The sequence below is a fragment of the Pectinophora gossypiella genome, chromosome 1 (assembly GCF_024362695.1).
Source record: "Pectinophora gossypiella chromosome 1, ilPecGoss1.1, whole genome shotgun sequence".
NCBI classification, from domain to species: Eukaryota; Metazoa; Arthropoda; class Insecta; order Lepidoptera; family Gelechiidae; genus Pectinophora; species Pectinophora gossypiella.
In genome coordinates this window covers 2,046,641-2,064,230 of record NC_065404.1, presented here as the reverse complement: position 1 = coordinate 2,064,230, position 17,590 = coordinate 2,046,641, and the positions used below count along the sequence as shown (strand labels likewise).

General features: G+C 37.5%; 1 protein-coding gene across 1 annotated transcript; it reads right to left on the bottom strand.

The window, feature by feature from the left end:
* Nucleotides 1-1,297: 1,297 nt before the first annotated feature.
* Nucleotides 1,298-17,154, bottom strand: LOC126366611 (uncharacterized). The gene is made up of 16 exons (XM_050009786.1): nucleotides 17,064-17,154; nucleotides 16,474-16,608; nucleotides 15,590-15,928; nucleotides 14,912-15,124; nucleotides 14,090-14,213; nucleotides 12,468-12,649; nucleotides 10,877-10,978; nucleotides 9,976-10,110; nucleotides 7,557-7,709; nucleotides 7,282-7,331; nucleotides 4,975-5,263; nucleotides 4,554-4,766; nucleotides 4,154-4,277; nucleotides 3,320-3,501; nucleotides 2,324-2,425; nucleotides 1,298-1,863 (listed from the first exon to the last, which is right to left on the bottom strand). The coding sequence occupies exons 1-16, from the start codon at nucleotides 17,152-17,154 to the stop codon at nucleotides 1,727-1,729; spliced, it is 2,571 nt and encodes an 856-aa protein (XP_049865743.1). The 3' UTR covers nucleotides 1,298-1,726.
* Between the last annotated feature and the right edge of the window lie 436 nt (nucleotides 17,155-17,590).

The following is a 17,590-nucleotide window of genomic DNA, read 5'->3' as shown; positions in this document are numbered from 1 at the left end:
TTTACGCATATTTACCCGAATGGGTAGGCCTCTGCCTACTAATGGGTAGGCAGAGGTGTATAGTTTTTACATCCACTAATTCTCCCAGTATTTTTTTATATGAGGGGCTTTTTAGGCTACGTTCACCAAAAACAATACAGATGGCACTGCCCAGCTTTAACGTCATAATTCACAATTTTCTCATTACTCGGATACATAGTTATTCCAAAATACAATGTTATAGCAAAAGCCAGGATAACATTACGTCTATATAAAGCTATATTGCTACCTATATTGCTTCTCTTTATTTTGATCAGAATACTCGTAATAATGGGTGGAAGATGTAATTGAGCTTGGGCGTAATAAAAAGGTACATCATTTATACCCAAAAACGAAGTTAAAAGATGCATATGTCTGTTATCCATGAAATTAGAAGGTAAAACGAAGTAAAAACTGTACAGCGCCATCTATATTGTTTTTGAGGAAAGTAGTGTGGAAAGTCCCTTTTTAGCTTCATAAAATTTACAACCGCTAACGGACACAGAAGTCTCGCCAACCAGGTTGCCAAGAAAGGTACAAATAACTTGTAGCAGAGCATCGTGTGTTCGCTGTTTTGCCGAACTGAACAACAGAGCCAAGCGTAGCTAAATTATCGTCATCTCTCTAGCATTATCCCGTTTTTACAGGGTCCCATTACCTAATCTGAAGATTTGACAGGTCCGGTTTTTAAAGAAGCGACAGCCTGTCAGATTAGGTCACATACCTCCGAAAATGCATTTCTCCTTAATGTGGGTTTCCTCACAATGTTTTCCTTCGCCACTGAGCACGTGATAATAATTTATGATCCAAGCATGGATTCGAAAACAAATTTGATAATCGTTGGTTTGGGCTTGTGCTGTATTCGAACCTGCGACCTCAAAGTCACTTTGAGGTTCGAATCCACCACGGCTACCACGGCTCCAAGCATGGCATTGTTGAATGTCCAGTGTGTGCTGCATTTCCAGATCGGGACCACGGTGCGGCGGCGCTTGGTTACGGTGATTGTACCAAAACCATAGAATAACGAATAATACTTCGTATAGAACAGCAACTCTCTGCTCCCCACCAGCGGCTGAGCTAGGTTTCCCTCACCCCCCCTAAAACATAGCTTAGACTTGAATCGTATGGCGTCAGACGTCACACATACAGATGCGCGTGTACGATAACATCAATGTGTGGTATCTGTGTAAAACGAGGTTGTTTGTATGAAGTGACCGGGGTGTGCCAATTTCTGATCAGTCCCAGTGGGTATAGTAACGTTTGCAAATAAAATAATAAATTATAATTCAAGTTATCTAAACATAATAGAAGGTTTATTTTTTTATTATTTATCAATTAATTATGCTTGAAATTCTGTTGCTAACCACAAAATACTAATATAAAGTAATAAAAATAATAATAAAAAAGTTCATTCAGGTAAAACCTACAACACACATATACATTTATAACATTAAAATATACACACATTAATATTTAGTTGGAAAACATAAAGGTATAGGTGCAGCAGCTCACCAAAAATCCAGGCCAGGGTTCAGTGAAAATTTACCCAGAGGGCAACACTGATTTTCAACCCACGCCGATCGGTGAAACGCGAGTACCTACCCGCACAATAAATTAAAAAAAAAAAACTTAAACACACAACACTATTAATACGATATACATAACATAAAACAATTCTCTATTTCTGAAACTACATGCCAGAATTACTTCAACCCACAACAGCAGTTGAGGCTTGGTCATTCAATAAGCCGCACGGGTTATTTCCCCGTTTGACTCTTAGATATCCTTTTTCTCCCCAACCTACACCCCACGAGTTTTTTATTATCCAGAAAGGTACGCCATTCTCTGGAAAGAAAGGTATAGCGTTGAAATATTATATATATAATTGTTTCATATCTTCTTGTCTCTTCTTTATGTTTTATATATTTGAATAATAAATTTATATTATAAACATTTTAAGTCATCGTGGTAGTAGTGGAGAAGGTACGAGTATTAGAATAATAATACTTAATTGCTTTCGTAAACAACTAGATAATAATATATCTTAACTGTCAATACTTAATTTGACAGTTCTAAAAGTAGCTCTATCGTTTCGCTAGAGCTGTCAAAATAAATTAAAATTGTCTCGGTCAGAACCATTATTAAAAATAAAGGTAAAAATAAAAAAAAAAACAAATATCGTAAAACCATAAATGTCATATTTGTAAGTGGAGCGCGCGCTATTGTTTCATTCCATACCGATAATTTTGATCACCAAGGGATGTACTAGTAAGTCATATACGTAATTAAAAAAAAAATATTTCACCTGTTCCATATCCAACTAGCAGAACACCATGGTTTAGGTTATGGCTTTCACATTTTTTTAATATCCCAGATTGGTAACTTATAAATCCTGTGGAATCTACACCTGTAAAATATAAATATTATTACTGTATTTTTTTCCGCATTGTTTGTAGTTTTTCTTGGAGTTCATTCTTCATCTGTCGTGCACACGACGCCCTCGTCAACCCTGGCCATAGTGCCAGCCGCCAAAGTGTCTTGAGATGGTTCATGTAACGAGTACAAAAGTACATACTGAGGAGGCACGGATCATCTTATTTTCCAACAATCGGACGATCAGCCTGCAATGTCCTCACTAAACTGGAGAATAACAAAATCACAAAGTTATTTTACGTGATTATGACCTCACCGGGATTCAAACTCAGGACTTCCGGATCATGAACCCGACGCCCAACCACTGGATCATAGAGGTCGTCTTTGGGTATATCACGCTAAGTATTTTACTTCTGTCTGTCCTTGGACATTATCCGATATATCTTCTTCTTCAAAGAATCTTCCAAGAAGAAGAAGATACATAGGGTATATCCCTTTGATAATAGCGAGCTGATATAACGTGGTTTCCAGCTATTACAAGATTTAAACCTAAGTGATGATGTCTCATGTCTTAGTGGAACTCAGTAAAGTACTTACTGTTGTACTGTACCTCTGTGAAGATGTATTATACAACAGGCCTGAGGGTGCCCAGTTGGGCGCGAACCTCGGCTCAGGGCGTCGTCTGAGAGGAAAAATATTTGAAAGAATTAATCGACCCTAGTGGGTCGATAGCGATAAGCGCTGAATGAGGGAAATCGTCGACCACGCCGGCGGGGTCGGTATCGGGGTCCTGAAGTGTTTGGTGTCGCGAGCTGATTGGCTGCCTCTATGGCTAGAGTAATCGGGTCGTCGGGATCGTATATTACGTCCTTCGGACGCCGATACTTTTCAGTACCGTCCCGCGACGCCACCCTATATTATAACCTACCTATGGAAATTGGGCCGTCAGAAACCAAAGTCTGACGTAAAGCCTCCTCATCAGTCAAGTTATATGGTTTCAGATCAGTAATTTTAACTGCTATTTTTTTAGGATCAAATTTGCATTTTTCATCTTTGGCTGTATAGGGATAAGTATCTTCACTTTGAATCCCACCAACTTTCTTCAAATATCTACAAAATAAATAAATTATCAAACATCAGTAACGTTTATTATATAACGATAGGGCAACAAAATAATATTTTAGTTGTGCAGATTATAGGCAAAAGTACATGACACTGCTCGTATTATGTCTTCATCCTTAGGTATTAGTGACATCGTAACGAATACGAGGAGGATGGTTCAGACCATGATTTTGAGTTAATACCAAATGGAATTTTCCGTCGCAAAATTCATATATTCTTTTGTGTTTTTTTAACTATTTTAATTCTATGCTTTTGCGATGGAAAATTCCACTACATATTAACTGAAAATAATGAGCTGAATCATCTCCCCCAGTATTCGTTACGATGTCACTAACAACCTGTGCAAGTACATAAAAGCTAACACTAGCGGCATAACATACCTTCTGAAACACGGATCCGTCTTATGGCGATCAAAACTACGCACAGTCTCAAATAACGATTATTGAGCCCCATAAAGAATCTAAGCCAGGTTCAAAGATTGAGAACAGAATGTTTTGACGTTATAACACAAGATAGGTGATAAGCTTAACGCAATTTCCTTTGTCATTTTCTACGTGAAGATGTTTGATAGGGCAACAAAATCACATTATGATGAACAGCACATTTCAATTTTGTATTTTTTTCTAGAACTATAACTCACTTTAGTGCTTCAATCGGAAAACCCCCTTGGCACCCAGAGTCATTGGTATCACAGTCAACCAGTTGTTGTTCAGATACTGCAATCAACGATGAATGTTTCCTGGCGTACGCTCCCTCTATCGTCCCTGCGAAGATATATTTACAATACAATATAGAATAAAAAAGTAGATATATTTCACATTATGTTTAAGTAACCAGGAGAATGAAGTGGAGAAACAACAAGACTATGCCACTCGTTTCTTGAAACGACTCATGGCCTATAGGCCTGGCGAAGAAAAAATAGGATGGTTGACCCCAAATAAGCCAGAAGAAAAGGGGAAGTTTGACACATGTTTCCAGTCACACACTTGGGAATTTAAATGCTTCGGTGTTAAAATAAAATACATTTTAGTTTCTCATACCCGTAGTACTAAAAGCCCAACAAGATCCACATAGTCCTTGATTTTTTACCGGTGTAACTACATTTTTTTCTCTCCAATCAAAATTTTCAGGTAGATCTATTGAAACAGGTCCTGATACGATTATACTGGGACCAGAGACGTGGCGCGAGGTGTCCAATCCAGTGTACTGTTGTATGGCTTCTTGTTCAGACAGGTCAGCGAACATGTTAATATCTAAAATAGTATAATGCACAAGTTAAATTTAAACACGACTTATAGCTCTGATAACAAGACCTGTAGACCACAAGCCGACACTCCTTCGACAAATTAACAGTAGAGTAGCTAGAGTGGTGAAGTCAAACATCTGAAGAAATTTGAAGTTGGCACACAACTTTCATATTCTTTAACATCATTAGTTTTTCAAAAATAAGGAACTACTTACCAAACGTAGCGAGCTCGTGGGGATTCATATTTTTGCGATTAATGTCTTCCAAATTTTTCTTGAATATTTCGAACCTCGATTTCTTCTCAGCTTTTGATGAATAGCTTCGGTTGAACTTCTCAATGAATATGTCAAAATGTATTTCCGCTTCTTCTAGAGGGTAGATAGGCTTGTCCATATTGTTGATGCGAGATGCAGCCGCTAGGGCGCATGCAAATACAAGCAACAAACTTAGCCGATACATTTCAACTCGTATATCAGAATGAAAGTGATCGGTGCTAGACTGATTCTAGCACCTTTTATATGAAAAATAACTGCTAAGTATTTCTGGAATGCTTTGCTGTATGTTAGAACATAATAACTAAAATTTAAATAGTTCTAAACATTCATAACCTCACAGAATGACATCTTTGCAACGGCGGGAAAGTTGGGAATGACGTTAATGCAATGACACAAAAAAATATGCAAAATGGAAGAAGTCTGTACAACAGTGGGATGATGGCGTGCTCGAAGATCTGCACGCCGAAGGATTTGATGAGGGCTGCATATAGCGCCATACTTGTTACCAAGTTTTGGGCCGATACTGTTTAGTTTGCCATCGACACGATAAGAGGATCATACCCTGGATCCGTCAACCTCTTCAATGTCTACAACCTTCTCGCAAATACCTTCTAAAAAAAACAGCAACCAAATCGGGCCGTCTGTTTTGGAGCATCTAATGGCGCGGACGGAGGCAGACAGACAAAGGGATGAATTTTATTTAATTTGTTTTAGGAGTACACTTCTAATTTCAAGATATCCAAGAAAATGGCAGCCTGACTTCATTTTAATTACCTACTCAATTTAGTAGGTAAATGCAAAATATGAATTTGATTTTCACGTATTTTGACGAATTTAGGAATTTATTTTGCTATATTGTTGCAGTCATATGATACTCCAAATATAGTATACAGTTATCTGTATCAATTTGGCAGAAATAACGTCAAAATGGTGCACTTACGAAAAAAGTTATGTTTTCGGTTTTTCGTTTGTTTTGGCTTTTATAAAGCGAAATACAACAATGCACGATCGATTTATATACACACGTCACAAAAGTCGCCTCAAAGATACAAGACGTTCAAACAATTAAAAAATTCAAATATCGCAAAAAAAATCTAGACACGCGGTAGCGTGTCAAGCCAAGTTCAAGTAACAGAACTCCAATAGTCACTTTTGACCCCCTCATAATTCAAAAACTATTTCACACGAACGTGTCTTTGGCTCGTATATTGAGACTTGCGAGATACATTGTGTTTTAAATTTCATAAACACATGTCATCTCTAACGGTTATTCAGATATTAACTTCGAAAAATCGTCATTTTTATCACTGACTGACCTCATGTAGATCAAAACTCTAACTCGGTTCCAGATGACCTAGAAAGTAAAAATTTGGTATCATCATTATCAGCCGTTCGACGCCCACTGCTGGGCATAGGCCTTCCCCAAAATTTTGTATACAGATGGGTAATTAGGTGAATACAAAGGAAAAAAACAGAAACTGGGGTTTTTAAATATTTATTCACTTTATTGATTTTATTAGGAACGCTTAACTTATAAACCTACTTAGGAGCCTGTAACTAAGTATATTTGTAAGAATCAGCAATCTAAACTCAAGACAGTCGATCTTTATGTGGTATGTGGATTTTAAGGTCTTAACGTGAATATATAACGAGTTGAATAACTACCCTTATTTTTTTTTCATCTAAATAGGTTACCCGTTTTTGTACTTCTAATTAAGAGTATAGTCGGCTTTAATATTCATTACGTTATTAACTGGGATTAAGTATTTATTTAACAGCCTCCGTGGTCTAGTGGTTAGAGCGTTACGCTCACGATCTGGAGGTCCGGGTTCGATTCCCGATGGGGACATTGTCGAAATCACTGTGTGAGACTGTCCTTTGTTTGGTAAGGACTTTTCAGGCTTGAGTCACCTGATTGTCCGAAAAAGTAAGATGATTCCGTGCTTCGGAGGGCACGTTAAGCCGTTGGTCCCGGCTATTGGCCGTAAAAACACCTCCACCAACCCGCACTGGAGCAGCGTGGTGGAGTATGCTCCATACCCCCTCCGGTTGATTGAGGGGAGGCCTGTGCCCAGCAGTGGGACGTATATAGGCAGTTTATGTTATGTAAGTATTTATTTAAGCGCATATCAATACTGTAAAAAAAATATTACTCTCATAAATAATTATAAAATAATAAGCGGTGCGACGCCGGATCAGCGGTGTGGGAGCAGTGCGATAATCTTGACTGTCCAAGCTAGTAACTACCGCGCTCATAAGCGCGAGTGTCGTCTTGCTGTCCGGATGTCTCTCCATATCTGACGTATAAGGTTGCGATTTATGCTACAAAATTTAAAGGTTTTCTTAAGAAATACTTATATGGTGTAAATAAATAAGTACCTACTAATAACTTATGTACAAAAAGTAATGATATCCCATCAATTATATAATTTTTTAACAGTAATATATTCATTAAAAATATATTACTGTCAAAAAACATTGTTTGTCCTATTCGCAACAAAAATAGACAAATCATATCTTACCAAATGTGGCATGTTCATCGGGATCCATATTTTGGCGATTAATTTTCTCCAAGTTTTTCTTGAACACTTCGAGCTTCGCTTTCTTCTCAGCTTCCGATGTATAGCTGCGGTTGAACTTTTCAATGAATGCTTCAAAATGCATTTCAGCATCGTCTAGGGGGTAAATAGGCTTGTCAATATTTTCGATGCGGGAAGCAGTCGCTAGGACGCAGCGCATACAAGCAACAAACTTAGTCGATGCATTTCAACTCGTATATCACTCAAATGATGGTGATGAATAAAGCAAGCACCTTTTTATACAAAAAAAAAACTTCTATGTGTGTTTGGAATGCAATGTTTTATGTTTTAACATAAAAATATGATTTATTTACTAACATGTGAGTACTCATTCACTACAATAATGGAAATCACTAGTCTTCATGATAACTGAGGTAGCCCAGTTGGTAAAACGCTTACCTCTCACTTTAAGGTCGTAGGTTCGAATCCAGCACAGGCTTAACCAATGATTATCGAATTCATGTTTGAATCATAAATGATTATCACGTGCTCAGTGGTGAAGGAAAACATTCCAGAGAAATGCATTTTCGAAGGTATGTGACCTAATCTGTATTGGACTGGTTTTTACTTCCCGGGTTGGAAGTCAGACAGGCAGTCGTTTCTGTCAAAAAACTGGACCTGTCAAATCTTCAGGGTAGGTGAGTGAACCCTGTGAAAAACGAGATAATGCTAGGGAAAAGATGATTAGTGTCTTCATGATAATTTCTCAAATCTCCACTATACAGTTTCACTCTGTAATGTGCTTTTCCTTTAATAGAAGATATATAGATACAATATTTATTTAGGTTTATGACGTTACATCAACTTCTTAATATTAAAATTTAAAAATAATAATTATGAAATGTAAGACAATAGATCGCAATAAATCGCTTTTGACATAACTTAAGGCTGTTTACTACCGGGAGTAAAAAGGGGTGTTCTGAACGGATCGGACCTGAGTTGCAAGTGTGGTTTTATGCCACAGGCTATGGCTCACTGCACATCTTGCCTTGCGTGCCCTGACACCTGTACACAGGAAGAGCTTATGAATAATTCTTCTTCTTGTTGTTTCGATGGCATTCAGATTTTTACAGCCCGGTATTTTGCCACCCGGGCAGCATTTTCGGTGGCATTCATCAGCTCCTATCGCGTACAGGTATCAGGGCATGCGGGGCCATAGTCAGTGGCGTAACACCACACACGCAGCTCAGGTCCGATCCGTTGAGAAAACTACACCTGGACAGGAGGTTATATTTACTTCGGCCAACAGCAACTTCGGCAACTAGTCTATGGTTACGGCTCCCGATGGTCAATTTAAGTGGCTCCAAAATTATCAAGATCACGCCACCAAATTTGTTTGCTTTTGACCAAGCTATGGTCATCTAACAACAACAACAAACTCTGTTTTGGTGCGGTCGTTGATAAGCTGAACACATCCAAAAATTGCCTTTGGCAAATCGCAAACCAGCGAGCGATTAGAAATTGACGACGCCGGTTGTAATGATACAAATTAGACTATTTGCCTACGACATTATACATCCTACTGCTTGGCACAGGCCTCCTCTTAATCAACTGGAGGGGGTGTGGAAAATACTCCACCACGCTACTTCAGTGTAGTTCTTTCCACATTAAATAACGACCTCCGTGGTCCAGTAATTGAGGATTGGGCTCTGGATCCGGAGTTCCCGCGTTCAGATCCCGGTGAGGACATAACACAAAAATCACGTTGTGGTGTTTGTTTAGGACATTGCAGGCGGATTACTCAATTGCCCGAAAGTAAGATGATTCGTGCTTCGGAAGGCAACTTAAGCCATTGGTCCCGGTTACTACTTACTGATGTAAGTAAGTAGTCGTTACATGAGCCATGTCATAGTAACCCTGTCACCAGGGTTGATGAGGATGGTACTCCATCTATCCAATATATTATTAATTGTACATCATATTTCATATTTGAGTTATATATAATTAAATAAATGTAAATAACATAATTATATATCATTTACGGAATACGTGGCCTAGTGATTGAGCATTGGGCTCATGATTCAGAGGTCCCGTGTTCTAATCTCAGATTTGGTTAGAACATTGCAGGCACGTTAAGCCGTTGACTACTGTGAATTGTTATGAAAATTAAATTATGTTGCACATCAAACTGATAATCCTGTTAGACTCATACGAGGGCATTTAACCTTAAATGATTAAATATAATTATTTTATGCAATATATTTTTATTGGACCAACATTTTTATACGTGCTTGAATTTATTACAGTTTAAAATTTTACAATACATAATATTCTATAATCGAATCTAATAGATCTACAAAAAGTTACACGCAAAAATTTCAAACAATAAACTATTTCTGTAACCTCTTCTTAAAGTTACATCAGGCGACCTCAGCAGTCACGGCTAGGTCATTCAATATACTGCAAGGATTATTTCCTCGCTTGACTCTAATATAACCTTTTTCTCCCCAACCTGCACCCCAAGAGTTCTTTATTATCCAGAAAGGTACACCACTCTCTGCAAAAAAATACAACAACAAATATTAAAAAATATAATAAAGGACGTCTTTTGTTTAATCGACTTAGTCATATGGCTGTGCAACGTTCAGAGTAAAAGACGACACTCATCCATAGAGCCACGACCCTGAGTTAAATTTGCTGTACCTACTCATTTTTTTGTGTTAAGAATTGTGTATACCTCACACACAGGATGTTAGTGGCACCGTAACGAAAAAAATCCAGAACGCCTATGTTTACAACGGAAAATTCCACTTGATATTAACTCAGAATCATAAGCTTAAAATACCAACTTCAATATTCAGTTCGATGGTAAAGTGATATTTTAAAATTATTTTCAGTTCCATAGATATTCGTATACTTTGCGGAAAAATTGAGACCATGAGTCTTCTATCTTCCCTTCTATGATGTTTTCTATGATGTTTTTAAATTTGCATAACATAAATAACATCTACTAACCCACTGCTGGGGACAAGTAAAATCTGAGCCTCTTGAAGGCAAGAGTGATTAGGCACTTTCTAGGTAAGCATCTTAGCAGGTGGCTCTCGGCTACATCGTCTCTTTCTTTCGTCGTCTATTCATCGTCTATTTCACCATCAGGTGAAATTTGACCACAAGGTCAAATGTATCGTGCATAAAAATAAATATGTGAGTTTTTAAAAATCATTACAAAAATACAAAATTGTAAGTGTTTAACGACTCGCACCCTGTAGCGGTAATGGTACTTACTTCGGATCACCAAGAAAAATAATGATAATACAACTCACCTGTTCCAAATCCAACTAATAGAACACCATGGTTTATTTCGCGGCTTCGACAACTCTTTAATATCCCCCTATGATACGTCTGAAAATCGGTGGCATCGACAGCTGTAAAACAATATAAATGTTACAATAACTTGGCTTGTGGCTGTAGTTCTTCTTGGAAAGCAGCCTGCATCTGTTCCTAACACCCTGATTGTATCCCATTAGCATAAGGACTTGCTGTGGGGTCATGTTGCAGATGTGAACAGCATTTTTGTTCTGCAAAAGCGAGCCATTCGTGCGATTTACAAATTGGGACCCAAGTCGTCACTTAGAAATAAATTTAAAGAAATTAGTATTTTAACTTTGGCATCACAATATATCTTTGAAAACTTAATAGAGGTAAAAAACATATAGGGTTATTTGCAAAAAATAGCGATCGGCACATTGTTAATACCCGGAATAAAAATAAACTTGCTTTACAAGTCAGTCGATTACATAAGATCACTAAATCTTTTAAGGGGCAATGTATACGTTTTTACAATAAGATTCCCACTGACATTCAGAATTTGCCTTTCAACTGTTTTAAGACAGTGGTTAAACAAAAACTTTACAAAAAAGGTTATTATAAAGTTAGTGATTATTTAGAATATATGAATGCATGGGGTTAACTATCTGAGAACTGATATGAGGCAGCTAAATTACTCAATTCTATAAAAATATTTTATGTTTATTTTTTATTTTTTTAAAGAACGTCTAGGGCCTTGTGCCGAGGTTTTTCTTGCAGCTTCTTTTCCCCGGCTATACAGGTTGTGAGAAGCTATAGTAGTTTTAGGCGGATGAGACGTTCGTTATGTAAAAATTGACGATTCAAAGTGTAACTATGTTACCTACTGAATAAAGATATTTTTGAATTTGAATTTAAATTTCGATATGTTTTGGTTCTTTATACAAATCAGTACAACTTCTTCTTCTTATCGTGTGTGTCCCTGGTGACAGGGTTATTACTGAGCCGCCAAAGGCCCCTGACATGGCTCATGTAACGACGACATACTTACAACAGTGAGTAGTAACCGGGATCAACGGCTAAACGTGCCTTCCGAAGTACGGATCATCTTACTATCGGACAATCAGGCGATTAGTCTGTAATGTCCTAACCAAACTAGGGATCACAAAGTGATTTTTGTGATATGTCCCCACCGGGATTCGAACCCGGGGCATCCGGATCGTGAGCCCAAGACTCAACAACTGGACCACGGGGGCCGTTATCAGTACAACGGTAACATAAGTATTAAAAGACAGTTCCGGCCAAGTAGTTGATGCCATTTGCGGCAAATCTTCAATAAATCACGTCAAAACAAAAAATCGAAAGAGAGTTACAGTTATAATTATTACGCAATCCCGTATGGGCACAAATCATCAACACAACTCTCATACATTCATTCTAATCACTATGAGAAATGCAATAAGATTACATAAAGATAAACAAAACTGCATGGTGATAGGTAAACAAGAATCCAGTATAAATAATTTTTCAGAAAAGAAATGTGTCTGTACCCGGTTCACGATTCTTCTTTTTGTAATGTTTTTGTTGTTACAGGTTAATGGCACTCACCTATAGAAACTGGGCCGTCAGAAACCAACGTCTGGCGCAAAGCTTCTTCATCATTTAAGTTGTATGGTTTCTGGCCAGTGATCTTAACTGCTACTTTTTGACCATCAAACTTGCAGTCTCCGTCTGTTGCTACGTAGGGATAATCATCTTCACTTTCAATCCCACCAGCACCTTGTAAGTACCTTCAAAATATATTTTTCTATCATTACAAAAGATGAAACATCTTAAAAGTGTTGGTGTCCTGAAATAATAAATACGTCATTCTCTATAAATATTAGAATAACCATGAACTTTAATTGAACAGTATAATTATCGGGTATGAAGTAAGGATATTGTTCATATACAATCTGGCACTGTTGGTTACTATAAATCAGAATAACACATTATTTTCTTGCAATGCACTTAATCAAATTACTAATTAATGTCATAGACCTAATCACACACACGGACCAAATATACTGACTAGCTGAGCAAAGAGGCTGTTATGTTTTAGTAGCACCGTCCCTACCGTAACGGGATCCTAATCGCACTTAAAAGAATTTAGTTACATTCTTCTTCTTCTATCATGTGAATTGTTTGGTGGATGATCAACATCATCAACCATCAGGGTTATTATTGAGCCACTAAAGGCCCCTGACAGGACTTCATACTTATATCAGTAAGGCCAAAGGCCTAACGTGAATTCCAAAGCCTGCAATGTCCTTACCAAACCAGGATCTCACAAAGTGACTTTTGTGATACGTCCCCACCAGGATTCGAATCCGAGACCCCCGGATCGTGAGCCCAATGTTCAACCACTAGACCACAGAGGCCGTAAATTAGATACTATTATATTATTTACATTTTCGTTCATAAGTGACGTCGTAACGAAAACTTTGAGAGATGATTCAGACCATGATTCTGAGTTGATATCAAGTGGAATTTTCTGTCGCAAAAGTATGGAACTGAAAATAATTAAAAAAACACAAAAATTTTCATGAATTTTCCGATAGGAAATTCCACTTGATATCAACTCAGAATCATGGTCTGAATGATTCCCCTCAGTATCCCTTACGGTGTCACTAACACCTATACCTACTTGTATATTGGCTACCTGTACGTACTTGTACGGGGTGTAAGTGACATCATAACAAATACTGAGATCATTATTCTGAGTTAATATCATGTGGAATTTTCAATTGCCGAAGTTTAAAATTTAAAATATATCGGAAAAACACAAAAAAAAAATGAATTCTGCGACGAAAAATTCCACTTGATATCAATTCAAAATAATGGTCTGATTCATTACCTTCAGTATTCGTTACGATGTCACCAACACCCTGTATCTGTACAATTAATATATTATATTATTATGTGTGTCTTTATTCTCGTGCAGATTTTACTTACCGTAATACTTTTGTCATAATGAGTTAATTATTTTTTCAATTTCAAAATATCTTTATTGGCATAATTAATATACATAGTACAACATCAGTGTAAATAAAATTAAGGTCCTAGTAGTACTATACAAAGAAAGTTAACATCGTTTAATGAGTACGTACACTCTTCAAAAACTTTTAGCCGGTTTTAATGAGTTAATTGCATAGTAAAAAAATCTCTAATGTCCTAGTATAGTTACTTACTTCAATGCGTTTCTCATAAGGCCTCCATTACATCCTTTGCTAGTTTTATCACAGTCGACTAGTTGTTGCTCAGATACTAACACCAATGTCGTATGTTTCCTGGCGTAAGCGGCCTCTATCGAACCTGTGAAGATAGTTTGCATATTATTTTGAAATATTGAATACAAAAAATACTAAACTTATTACAAATTAACGTAAATGTAGAGGCCAATATCAATGAGAACGAAAACAAAACTAAGTTACAAACTATACAATAAATATCTTCTATTTCAGATGGGTAATAATCTGAAAGCTCGCTTGAAGTTATTCCACCACATCAATGAGTCGCCTTTCAATATGGCTTCAACAGCAAGCAGTTAGATAGCTAAACTACTGCGCTGATAAGTAGCCGTTTCGGTTCAAAATCGTTGTATTATGTCACTTACGTCAATAACGATCAAGGTTACAACTTTAGAAAATACTTCCGTCAAGTCCTGTGTCTAGAAACTCTGGCAACGTTGCAAGAGTTGTGTACATTTTTATGGCGTAATATGGCACTCATCATCATCATCATCATTTATTTAAGGGCCACGCCATTGTTGATGTAGCATCCTCCATTCTTGTCTATCGAAGGCCATGTTTGACTAGCTCTAATAATCCTAGCCTAAATATGTCCTAGCTCCGTAAATATCGCTTGACCTAGTTCTTACATACACAGGTTTAATTTATTTCTGCCTAAACCGTTAAATGTATTCAAAATAACTTTTTTAAATTGTTCGTCCATGACTGAACGTCGTCATCTCTCCCAAAACAAAACGGCTTTGATATTTTAGTTTCTCATACCTGTAGTACTAAAGGCCCAACAAGATCCACATTGCCCTTGATCTTTTACCGGTGTTACTACGTTTTTTTCTCTCCAATCAAAATTATCAGGCAGATCCATTGTAACAGGTCCTGACACGTTAACTTTGGGACCAGGCACGTGCAGCGAGGTGTCCAGTCCAGTGTACTGTTGTATGAATTCTTGTTCAGTCAGGTCAGCGAACTTTGTGATATCTAAAATTTTATGAAATAAAAATTGTATTACAAAAAAAACATGTAGGTAAAACTTATAGCTTCTTCTTCTTATCGTATGGGTTGTGAGGTGACGTACCAACCTCATCAACCCTGGTGTCAGGGTTACTATTGAGCCGCCAAAGGCCCCTGACATGACTCATGTAACTCATGTGACTCATGTAACTTATAGCTTAAATTAAATTATAGTCCAGCCCACACTCAGATAGGCAGTGAAATATTGAAGGCGGTAAACGCAAAAATATGGGGAGGCTTCTGATGAATGAACATGTGTCTTAATTTGAACATTATAATTTTATCGCTAAATGCCCTATAATTACTTCACGTAATCATTAGTCAAAATAACAAATGATTCACAGAAGAAAAAAAAAAAAACAAAAATATATTATTGTTAAAAAAACATTGCTAGTCCTATTCGCAACAAAAATAGACAAATCATATCCTTACCAAATGTGGCATGTTCATCGGGATCCATATTTTGCCGATTAATTTTCTCCAAGTGTGTCTTGAATATTTCGAGCCTCATTTTCTTTTCAGCTTCCGATGAGTAGCTTCGGTTGAACTTCTTAATGAATGCTTCAAAATGCATTTCAACTTCTTCTAGGGGGTAGATAGGCTTGTCCATATAGTTGATGCGGGATGCAGCCGCTAGGGCGCATGCGCATACAAGCAACAAACTAAGTCGATGCATTTTAACTCGTATATCAACTCGAATGATGGTGATGAATAAGGCAAGCACCTTATATACGAAAAAAATAAATACTACACATGACTGGAATACTGCGTCTGTGTTCGAACATAAAAACTATAAATTTTAAAATTTTAAATATTTGAGCTATTAAATAGCAACAAAAGGTTGCCAAGAACGTATATGTGCCGCGAACCAAAATATCTTTATCGCAGCGACCTACAGTTTCTAATATACGTGTTTTTGAACTGTTAAGAGTGAATCTTAGGGCATCATAAAGTAGTCTATCTCCGAAAGCGGCATCCGAAAATATACCGCTTAGAATTAGGAACGGTACCGAAAAATATGAGTGTCTGAAGAACATCATATATATGATCCTGACGACTCAATTACTCGCAACAGCAATCACTTCAGGGGTCTTATCCAAGTTGCAAATTATTACGAAAAACGCTAGTGTACCTAAATAAAATATTGGATTGACATAAGATGACATAGAACAATTGTCAATCCCCAGGAGGCACTCATATCCGGGAAGCTCCAGAACCTAGATCATCGCCGAAGGGCCAAAGGGGTGCGTGTCTTTGTATTTTTTACAGATTGCATTTTCGTGAGCGTGCCCAGGAATTGTATCAACGGATTTCACCTGCACCTTTCCACCATCGAACGACGCGACGCCAAGGGGGGTTCCATCCATATGTAGTTGACATTTCTTCTCTTCGAACCTCTGGATTCGCTTCCTCCTTCATTATGCCAACTGCTAAAGAATTGAATTCTCTTCCTGCACCATTGTTTTCCGATACATATAATTTATGGATTTTTAAGGCAAGAGTGAATAGGCACCATTTGAATTTGCGTGTTTCACCTTAGATCACATCGCTACTTAAGACCAGGCGGGATCGTGGTCAAACGCACTCAAATCTATTAATAAAAAAAAATACTCAGTTGACATAGTTGACTTTTTTCCTCTTTCAGCGATTGTTTGTAGAGGTCCACTGAAACGGTTATTAGACCGGCCAGTTCTTCCTGCCCGATGCATTAAGGTCTTGGGTTCAGCAATCAGATTCGTGTAATCAAATAATAAGCAAATTGCTGGGCGTTATCATGGTAACCACAATCTCGAGCGAATCTAATAGCGTAGATTGTCCCGATCTCGATTCGCCAGCCCGTGACCTTGATGCATCAGGATGGGTGGATTAGGTAGTCTAATAACTGCTTACGGACCGGTGTATTTACGGTCCTGAGGCGAGGTTGGCGACCACCGGAAGCCTTTATTCTGGTTGTCTAAGATTTGTATCCGATCAGCAGATCTTTCAGCGCTCCACATTTTTCCGACTTTATAGTTAATTCATTCAAAATAAAAGATGTCTGTAAAACATGCAGAAAAATCGGGTTGCATCGTGAGTAGAGAATTATAAATTTCTATGCTTAATAGTACTGCAAAAAGACGCAGGTTGTTTATGGTATGTTGATAAAACTGAAATACGAAATTCTTTGTTACACGTGTCAGTATTTTTATATTTTTATTATCACTAGAAATGTTTGGATTCATTTTGTGGTCACTTGGCATTACATTTTTGTTAATAATGTGAATAATTATGTAAATCTTCAAATAAAATACTCTCTTCTCTTCTACTGTCGTGTGGATTGTGAGGTGGATTACCAACCCCATCAACCCTGGTGTCGGGTTACTATTAAGCTGCCAAAGGACCCTGACCTGGCTCACGTAACGACTACTTACTTACATCAGTAAGTAGTAACCG